This window comes from Fragaria vesca, linkage group LG7, assembly GCF_000184155.1.
Source record: "Fragaria vesca subsp. vesca linkage group LG7, FraVesHawaii_1.0, whole genome shotgun sequence".
Classification (NCBI taxonomy): Eukaryota; Viridiplantae; Streptophyta; class Magnoliopsida; order Rosales; family Rosaceae; genus Fragaria; species Fragaria vesca.
In genome coordinates this window covers 20,384,865-20,395,124 of record NC_020497.1, presented here as the reverse complement: position 1 = coordinate 20,395,124, position 10,260 = coordinate 20,384,865, and the positions used below count along the sequence as shown (strand labels likewise).

The 10,260-nt window shown below is 37.8% G+C and overlaps 1 protein-coding gene across 1 annotated transcript; it reads left to right on the top strand.

Annotated features, from left to right (window-relative positions):
• The first annotated feature begins 627 nt into the window (after window positions 1-627).
• Window positions 628-3,638, top strand: LOC101310752 (serine/threonine-protein phosphatase 4 regulatory subunit 2-like). Its single transcript, XM_004307859.1, has 8 exons — window positions 628-688; window positions 943-1,058; window positions 1,560-1,640; window positions 1,810-1,858; window positions 1,987-2,083; window positions 2,469-2,539; window positions 2,873-2,935; window positions 3,115-3,638. Exons 2-8 carry the CDS (start codon window positions 952-954, stop codon window positions 3,385-3,387), a joined length of 741 nt encoding a protein of 246 aa, XP_004307907.1. The 5' UTR covers window positions 628-688; window positions 943-951; the 3' UTR covers window positions 3,388-3,638.
• Window positions 3,639-10,260: the final 6,622 nt, after the last annotated feature.

Genomic DNA, 10,260 nt, shown 5'->3' with positions numbered 1-10,260 from the left:
GAGAGAGAGGTTATGAAGGACATGGCGGTGGAAGAAGGATGTCAGCTTGTGGTTAGGTGTAGTTGAATGATGGGTAGTATCATCTTTTTAGTAAGAATCATTGGAATGGACTAAAGGATAAGACTTTAATTGGAATAGGCTTTAGTTTTCAAATATTTGGGCATTAGGGCATTTTCCTTTTCTGACTTGAATTCCTCACAAAATATGTGTCATTTGTCAATTCTTTTGATTAAGGTTAGTCTAAAATACAAATTTTTGTAATTTTAAAACTTTACATCATAAAATCAAAACAACGGAATTCTCAATTAATGAAATTTAAATCATGGAATTATAATTCCTATAATTTGAAAATCTCTATGGAAATTGAAATTACTTTATCCAAACACAACGTAAAGAGAAAACACCTAGGCGGCGGGCTAGGCGGACGAAGTGGCCCGCTAGGCGGTTATTAAAACCGTCATTATAGGCCTTAGGAGCGTAGCCCATTATAATTATGAATAACGGAAACGGGCCTAGGAGGTGGGCTAGGCGGACGAAGTGGGCCGCTAGGCGGTGATAAAAAGCCTGGTAACAGTGGGACCTACCCACCTCCCTCTGCCCAAAACCGTGTGTCTCGTCCTCCCTCTTAAACCGGAGAGATTGGAAATTCGAGTAGTTTCTCGATTTAGGGTTACAGATCCAGAACCTGGTAAGTTCTCGTCCTCATCTCTACTCTTCTTCACCGTTTTTTACCCGCCATAATTAACCGCCAAAGTAACCAAAACTGATTCGAAACACAGTTTTCAAATTTTACTTAGCACAGGTTGAAATTACTGATCCAAATTGCTACTGGAATTCGAATCTGTGTGGGTTTGGGAACTCTGTTGTTAGTTAAATTTCAGCTTCAATTTTGTTTTGGATTTATTTATTTATTTATTTATTTTGTTTCATAAATTGGTATAGGCACTGTAAATGGAGATACAACCATCAAATGAGGTTCCACCGCCGTCGGTGAACTCAGCCAGTGATGCTGAGCAACCACATGATGATGCTGTGGTGCCTGATGCATCGAATCACGAGTATGTGCTTCTTTCAACCTATTTAATTTAGAATCGAATTGGCTCAGCTTGGTGCATAGATTGAGGGATGATGTTGCCAACTTTTATGTTTCGTCAATATTGCCGTAGTGTTGTTAATGGGAACTGAGCTCAGTTGCAACTCGATTGGCATTTTAAGCTTAAAATGTTATACTACACTGAAAGAACAGTCACATTGACCAAGTTAGGGATTAGGTTTATATTTGTAAGAATTACCAGTTAGGTGACCATGACTTGACATCAGTTTATATGTATTCAGTTTCATAGAAATTCAAAAGTAGGGTGCAAATGATTCAATACTTTATATTATATAAGGGGGGTATTAACATTGTTTAGGGATCATTAGAGTTTTTCCCATATATTATAAAGAACCGTCACCTTATACAGCATTTAATGGTTTAGGAATCTGTAACCCAATTATGTTGTTTATATTTATCTTTGATTTTCATATTATAAAAGTTCCTGTTGCACATGAGAGTGTAGATCCAAGGAGTCCAAGAATGAGATTGCTGATGGTGAAGTTAGAGGCATACTGGAAGTTATTGCATCCACTGGGAGATTTTGGTAAGTTGTTATCTTAATGTGAAATTTCCCTCCTTTGTGGTTGTCATACTGATGCATTATTCTGGGTGCATGAATGTGTCTTTAATTTGTATACTCCAGCTAACATGCATGGAAAAGAAACATTTGTGTGTGCTTGGTTGTTAATTATCTTGTTATGTACTTTTAACAGGCATGATTGGGATAAGTTAAAGGGCATGCTATCCTTTCAGCTGAAGCAGGTACGTGGGTCTTCAAGTATTTATGGTTGTCACATGTACTCATGCACACATGTCCAAAATTCCTGATTCTATTTCTTGTCTTAGCTCCCATATTATGATTTCTCTTCCTGATTGCCTGATTTATGAAGGTTCTGTCAGAGTATCCTGATGCAGAAAAGACTAGCGAGCAGCAAAATACTGCTTTAGGAGAAACTTACCTAGAACTGGTGAAGAGGTTGGATGAAGGTATTCTCAGTCTCCTGATCATATATGATATCCTCTTTATTATAATGTACTTATATCGGTTGCTTCCTTTTTTTATTCCTTGAGAGCCGTGTGGTCTTTCCACATGTACCGATAGTCTAGGCCATTCTCGGTTTGTATGAAAATGGGTTGGATGGTACTAGCTAATAGCAAATGAATGTTTGGGTTCTTTTGGGTTGACTGATAATGTGGGCTTTCTAAACAGCGGGTCACTTGAAGGATCATCATTCAGTGGCAGACATGAAGCTGCATTTCTCTTTTAGTTTAGTTTAAATTTCTTCTTTACAAGCTAGTTTAGTTTATGTTATGGGATTTATAGTTTCATAGAAATTTCAGTTACTTTTTCTATTATAGGAATTGTTTATAGTGTGTTTCTTCATTGCAGCTCTTCATGGTTTTACCGAAGGTCCTCCATTTACGCTTCAAAGGCTCTGTGAGGTGATCACTTCAACTTTATAACATGCATTTATGTGGGATACTCTTCATTATTGTATTCTGTGTCTCATTGTTGACACTTTTCAAGCTCTTAGATGGGTCTGTTAGATTCCCTAGTATTTTCTCATTGTCTCATCTTTCTGCGCCTATCAGATGGTTCCCTATTACTTTTTACTAAAATGGCTGTGGTATTTCCTTATTTTTTTGGGGTTATCTTTAAGTTGTTTATAGACTGTTGTAATGAGGGCATGTCTTTTGCTTATATGATATGTTAATAAGGAAAACAAAATCTATTTGCCAGATATAAATATTTGTTTTAAAATTTGTGTCAAGCAGATCCTTTTGGATGCACGCAGAATCTACCCAAACCTCTCAAAGCTTGCTCTAGCTCTAGAAAAGGTATATTAGCCAAAATCCTTACACTGGGTTTCTTCACTTTATCAGTATCTTTTCAATGTTTAGGCATCTAGGATTGTTTGATTGAGAGTGGGAAGGACAAAACACCCATCAGATTAATTTGATTTTATCAGATTTTGTATTTGATGTTATATATCATATTGCATTTTCCTTGCATGTAGAACCTATTGGTGACATCTATGCTGACTATCTCAACGGATCCGTATCCGCAATCAGCGTTGCAAAATGCAGTTGAACCAGAAAAAGCAAGTGAAGAACCTAAACTTCACTCTGACTCGATGCAAAATGGGGTGGAACCTATGGTAGGTGACAGGGATGAAGTGATGGTAGAGGTTGAGCAGGCTGATATTGACGATGACATGGCCATTGCCATGGAAGCTTTTGAAGATATAGTTTCATCAGAAACAAATTCAGTACAGACCAATAACTCTTAGTCTTCAAGTAGGGGTCAAGTATTGCCTGTTCTACGGAGCTCACCGGTTCATATGTTTTCTGTTGATCTGAGACTGAAAGTCTACATGAGATATCTGGTATTCGGCTCGATAAGCCATCAATTTAGCAACAAAGGAAAACATGGATCATAGGCGCATAGATTCACCTTCTTATTTTATGTATGCTTGAATGATGTAATGATACAATATGAGGATACAATATGAGCAGTTAAGTTGATTATCATCAGTTGGCAGAGGAAGCTTGAATGCTCGGAGATGATAAAGCAAAATTTTGCAATATTGTCAAGCCTGTCACAAAAACAAGAGCATTATTGGAAAAAAAAAAAAAAAAAGTAAGGCCGAAATGATGGTTGTGCTCAGAATTTGGGCTTCACATATTTTTAATTGGGCTGGCCCGTTTTACAGGCTTAGTTTACTATTAATTTTTCAAGAACATTATTCTCGCCTACTGTTCAAAAAACAGTATTCCCGCCTGCTTTTGAAACAAGTATTTATTTATTTATTTTTCGATTTTCTTGTTTTTCTAGTTTAATCCGATCGTCGTTTCGAGAGAGCTGAAGCACAGATTCTCACCGGAAAGCGAAGCCTAACGGCGCCGTCAAAGATAAACCGGACGATCTGGAAACCACCTCCATCGGTTCCCTCTACTCCGGTCCTTGGGACAAGAAGCAATGGAGCTCCTCTAGAGTTTGATTTCAATTTGCTTTTTCTGCTTCTTAATTTCATCAATTTGTTCTTCAGTTTGATTTCTCAAGCTCCTCTGAGCTTATATGTTAAGCTTGATTGAATTTTGCTATAATTATCAACGGTACTGATTGAATTTAGCAACAAAGGAAAACATGGATCATAGCCGCATAGATTCACGTTCTTATTTTATGTATGCTTGATTGATGTAATGATACAATATGAGCAGTTAAGTCGATAATCATCAGTTGGCAGAGGAAGCTTGAATGCTTGGAGATGATAAAGCAAAATTTTGCAATGTTGTTAAGGCTGTCGCAAAAACAAGAAAAACAAGAGCATTATTGGAAAAAAAAAAAAAAAAAGTTTGCCGAAATGATGGTTGTGCTCAGAATTTGGGCTTCACATATTTTTAATTGGGCTGGCCCATTTTACAGGCCTTTTATAGGCCCAGTTTACTATTAATTTTTCAAGAACATTATTCCCGCCTACTTTTCAAAAAACAGTATTCCCGCCTGTTTTTGAAACAAGTATTTATTTATTTATTTTTCGATTTTCTTGTTTAATCCGACCGTCGTTTCGAGAGTGCTGAAGCACAGATTCTCACCGGAAATGGCGAAGCCTAACGGCGCCGTCAAAGATAAACCGAACGATCTGGAAACCACCTCCATCGGTTCCCTCTACTTCGGTTCTTGGGACAAGAAGCAATGGAGCTCCTCTAGAGTTTGATTTCAATTTGCTTTTTCTGCTTCTTAATTTCATCAATTTGTTCTTCAGTTTGATTTCTCAAGCTCCTCTGAGCTTATATGTTAAGCTTGATTGAATTTTGCTATAATTATTAACGGTACTGATTGAATTGTTAGGTTAGTGAGAATTAAAAAGTTGAGTTGAATCGAAATGAGTGATTGGTTTAGTAATTAGAAATGTTACAAGTCGCCAAGCTACGGTTTGAGGTCACCATGCCAAGATGATGAGGAATGTTTTGTTTTGTTTTTTTTTTTTGGTTTGCTGTAATGTCTTTGACAATTATCAATGCTGTAGCAGCAATATGCTGAGTTATGATATTTTTTTTGTAGGAAAAAGATCGATATATGTATCCGTATGTAGGTATTTCATATCATGATGGGGGATGGAAATTTCCTGATGATGGTTAGTGTGTGGTTGCAACTTGTTCTCAAGGGAGTCAAGGGTGAAGTGAAAGATTCTTCATGTGTGTGCAGATAATTGTTGCCGATGGACAATCATGTTCTAGGCGAACCCCAGATATTGCGTAGGAAGATTTAGTTCCTGAAAGATAGATGGTGTGGAGGTATTGAGTTGTTTTAAAAGTAGTCTGCTTCAGAGTTGCTTCTAATACGAGCTATCGGACAATCTGCTTGCCCCTGTAGTTTTATATGCAATTTTTTTGGTTCAAAAATCCATTTGTCCAATGGCTAGTTTGGGAGTTGGCAGCAGATGTTGACTGAGAAGCTTGTTACCCTCGAGCTTCTGCAATGGAGCTTCTAGAACAGATGTTGATAACCGCTCCTTGAGGCATGTTCACATTTGGGAAGACCACAAATCACAGGGAAGAGAAGTATGAAATGTGAAAGTGGAAATTGTAAGTCATCCAGTCGGATAGGCATAAAAAAGACTAGTACTGAAGATCTGGTACTGTTACTGAAGCTTCGAGTTCAACAACAAAAGGAAGAGACATTGTAATAATGGGAATCCCATGCCTTCTGTAAATGAAGAGCATACCGGCAGTGTTTGCCACCCATGGTGCACTAGTATCTGTTCATCAACGAGAGAGCAAGATTTCAGCCAATGTTGGCCTTTGGATTCTGTTGGCTTTGTCGATCATCAACACAAGAATAATATCCCAGAAGAATCAAATGGTTCTGGAAAATGTAAATCCACTCCTGCAGCCATCAACATGTCTGTGGATGAAAGAATAAAGCCCATGTTGCCTTTTGTCCTCTAGTTTCTTGACTTTTTTAATCCTGGAGTCACATATTTTTCAAAACCTGTGAAAAATCCTCAAGTGCTTCATTGGATATACTTTTACAAACTTAGATTCTGTATGCTTGTTCAGAAAATTTGGTCTTGTGTGAGCAGATTTTCTTATGTCATCGTTCTATATGTGTTTGCTGTTGAACAAGAAATATTCTTGTCTTACAGGTTCATAGGTCTCAGGAACCAAGATGAAAGACATTAGTTTTCCAATGGCACCAAATGATCAAAAGGTAGATGCTACAATTCCAATAGATTGCCAAGTTCTTACTGATGTTAAACTTTTTGTGCCTGATAATAAACATTACTATCCACTTGCTTTCCATTGTGGTAAACTGTGATTGACCTAGTTTGTGTTTTCAAGAACAGAAAATTGATCACTGTCTTCCTCTTAGTTACTGATTTCCACTCACCTTAATTGCAGATAAAACAGCAGATTCTTCTTCAACTATCCAACTGTTTGCTCCTGATACCTTAGATTTTACACAAGGTAATCATTACTATCCATTTGTTTTCGAGCACTGTCTTCCTCTTAGTTCATATATTGGATTGCCACTATTCAAATGCAGAATGTGGATTCTTCTGTAACTATCGAAAGTAGAAGCACCTCAGATGTGGTCATTGCTGATGGGCCGCTGACTGAATCACATCCAGAAGAAGAAACAGCCACTATTCAATCAATTGCAAGTTCCCAGAATATTGAATTTGGTTCAGTTGGTCAGGAAATGGCGAAGTCCATGATGACATTTCTTCTTCCATAAGCTAATCCTCTCCTCAAAAAGGGCTAAGTGATTGCAAAGCGTAACGAGGATCGAACCGGGGTCATTGAACAGATATCAATGGCACTTACCAACACACCCGGTTTGGGTTCCAACACTAACTGTACAATTAATATTACTTATCCAAACAATTTTTAAGCTACCGAAAACAAAAATATATCACATAAACAGTCTCTTTTCGCAAACCCAAATCACAAGTCACACACACTCTCCGCGCCAAAACCTCTCTCTCTGGCCAAAACCTAACCAGATCCGCAATCCGCACTCTCTCTCTCTCCGCCATGGCTGCTGAAGCTGGGGAAAAGCTTCCTGCACCTGAGGTAATGCCTAATTTCGATGATCCTTCGATGATTTTAATACGAATGTGTGAGTTTGTGAATTTGTGAATTTCGCATTACTGTTATTGCTGCGGCGCTTGATGGTTTAGCACCGCCGGTCACTTCGAATCGCGATGAACAGATGCGTGCTCTTTGGGAAGGGTGCATAGCCAGCCTCACTGAGTGGACAAGTCGAGCCTTCCTTCTCCAGGGAGGGAGCGGTAGCGGCAAGACTACCTGTGTGGAGAATCTGTTGTACAGGCTGAGGCTGATTTCCAAGGATTTGAAGGCTCAGGCTAATTGCCGGATCGATATTGTGGAACTTAACATGTTGAAGATGCAAGCTCCCAATGATCTGGTCACCGGGTTAATCCGGTACTTTGGATTAGCGGACGTAGCGGACATAGCTGGGATTCGGGAATTCCTTGCTCAACTGGACAATTCTATGCTGTAAGCACTCAGTTTGTTGACCAGATTTCTTGCTATCTATGTCTTTCTCTCTGTTTCTGTTTTGTTCTTTTGATTAAATTCTATTGAGTTTCAATGTTCCTTTGATTCATGATGTTTAATCTTGATACAATAGCCTTGAGTTTCTGTATTGGTATTCTTTGAAAAATGTACAGCAAAGCTTCTATTCTATATTTGAATCAAAACCAGGTCCTCCTCTACTGTGTACATCCTTTGAACTTGACAATCGATATAATGAAATGGCTGTTCTCGACTCCTATAGTTATTACAATACGTTCTCCTAGCCTTATTTGATTTAGTATCTGATTAAAGTCTTACTGACAAAAGTGTTTCCTTAAGTGTTGGTCCTGTTTCCATAGAGTGTTGGTCCTGATCAGGTGTTTTGGTCTGGACTGGATCTACATTTTATATAATTTTATTTTAGGCTGTGCATGATTGTTGGTCACCAATCACTGTCCAATTCTGGATCACAAACTTCTTTTTCTCCCATTTTATCTACCTAACCATTTTGTCATTACTGAGTTAAGTGTTGGGCATCCTGGGAGCTAGATTCTTTAGTTAACTAGATACTTTAATGTCATAAACTGTGTAGTTTAATACAATATTTCTTGAAAAGAAAGGTGAACTTGGTGCTGGACAATTGAAGAAAAGGATAATAGTGGATTGGATATAGGGGCTTAGATTTTTCAACCTGAAGGCTTGTGAAAAGCTCATCTTAAGAATTCTTTAGTAGAATATTAGGGTCCCCTACTTGTCTGTTGCAATATCTTGGATTTTGGTACATTGATATGGATCTTATTGTTCTTTCTGACTATCAGATCATGGAAATATGGATTTACTTATTGATGTTATTGGAGTTTAGCTATAAGGAAAAGAGATGCACAAAAAAGTACCTCAGGTACAGATTGCCTTGCCTGCTTAGTAACTCTCCAAGAGCTGTCACAATTCCAAAGCCCTCCTGACTGTTCTTTTCACCCACAACCTCTCTACTGATATACTCCTCTTTACACTAGAATTCCTCAATTCCTCTTCATTTTCTCTCTTACTGTTTTCAACCAAAAACCCAACCCATCCTTCTCACATTTACTTTGCTTGGCAAGAGAATCTCCAAAACCATCAGTAGTATTATAAATTGGAGTAGCCACTGTTGGCTACATTCAATCGTTAGAGTAGCATGTTAATGACTGCATCCTATACTGGTTGTGAGATGCTCAACACCATGTCGGCTTCATCTTAATTTAATTATTTTTAATAAGTCAATTCATTTAAACCACAGGATTCTAGCTATAGAGAACATCGATATCAGTCTGCAAAATCAAGGGTGGATCGATTCCCTTAATCAGATCTGCCACCTAGCCACGATCGGTGAAATCGTTCTGATTGGTAAGTTATCAAGTATCTTCACCTTTTTCTTTATAATGTGTTACAACCTACAACTTACAACTGATGATTCACTTTTTCTCTGTGTTAGGCGTTGGCAGGGAACTGATTGGCCTAGTTACTGACATCCCAGTTCAGCAGATACAATTTCCAGCATATGATATGGATCAAACTCGAGCAGTTTTACATCATATGCTACAGGTAGCCGAGGTACCTGCCAATGCAATTGATGATTTGGCTTGGCCAACATGTATCCGACGGTTGGTGGTTCATCCAGAAGAAATCTATATGTTCTATCACATATGCAGGTACTAGAACTTATTTCAGCCTCTAATTCTTTTTTATTTAATCAGACATTAAAAAAAAACTAGTAACACTATCTAATTCTAACAGTGAAGCCCTCAAGAACGTAAATCGGCTCCGGCCAGCACCAATACAGCTTGGAGGAGGGTTCGCAAATGTGGTAATTAAACACCTAACACCTTAGATTGGTGGGGTTTATATATAGTAAACATCAGTCTTCATAATCATTGCTTGTATCACATCCAAATTAGACTAGGTTGCTGCATAAAACCCCAAAGGTTATCCTCATTGCTTGTATCACATCCACATTAGATGCAAATCCTGCCAAAGCATAAAAAAGCCACATAATCAGAGAAACTTATCATATTAGATTATAAATAAGGTGCAGAATAAAGGAATAATTAAAGTCCATGTTTATAGAACCTGCCTTTCAATCATACAACAGGAAACCATTCAAAACCACATTTTACAAAATAAACCTACTGATTTCTAGACTTTTTTATTTCATTTTTGCCAATGTTGTTACAGCCATGAATTGCATTGTCAAATAGCTAGAATTGCATTTCGGTACTGATGACAAACTATGAATTTTCTTGCAGCTTGCAGAGCTTCACGAGGCTTGGACTGCTTTGCAAGAGCAGATTTCAAACCAAGTGATGAACCAAGTTCTAACACACGTAGAATTGTTCAGATCCAACAACCGCAAGAAGCCACTATCTTCCAAGGTAGACACAGTAAATGCAGATACAATAAATACTGGACATGAGAGTTGATAGAAATATGTACTAGAACTTGATAATCAAAAGGGTTCTGATTTGGACCCGGACAGAGATGACAACAAGACATCACTATCTGACTGAATATTTGTTGTTTAGAATTTCGTATTGGACATTTAATACATATAAAGGTAAAGAATTAACAATATTTAATTTCTA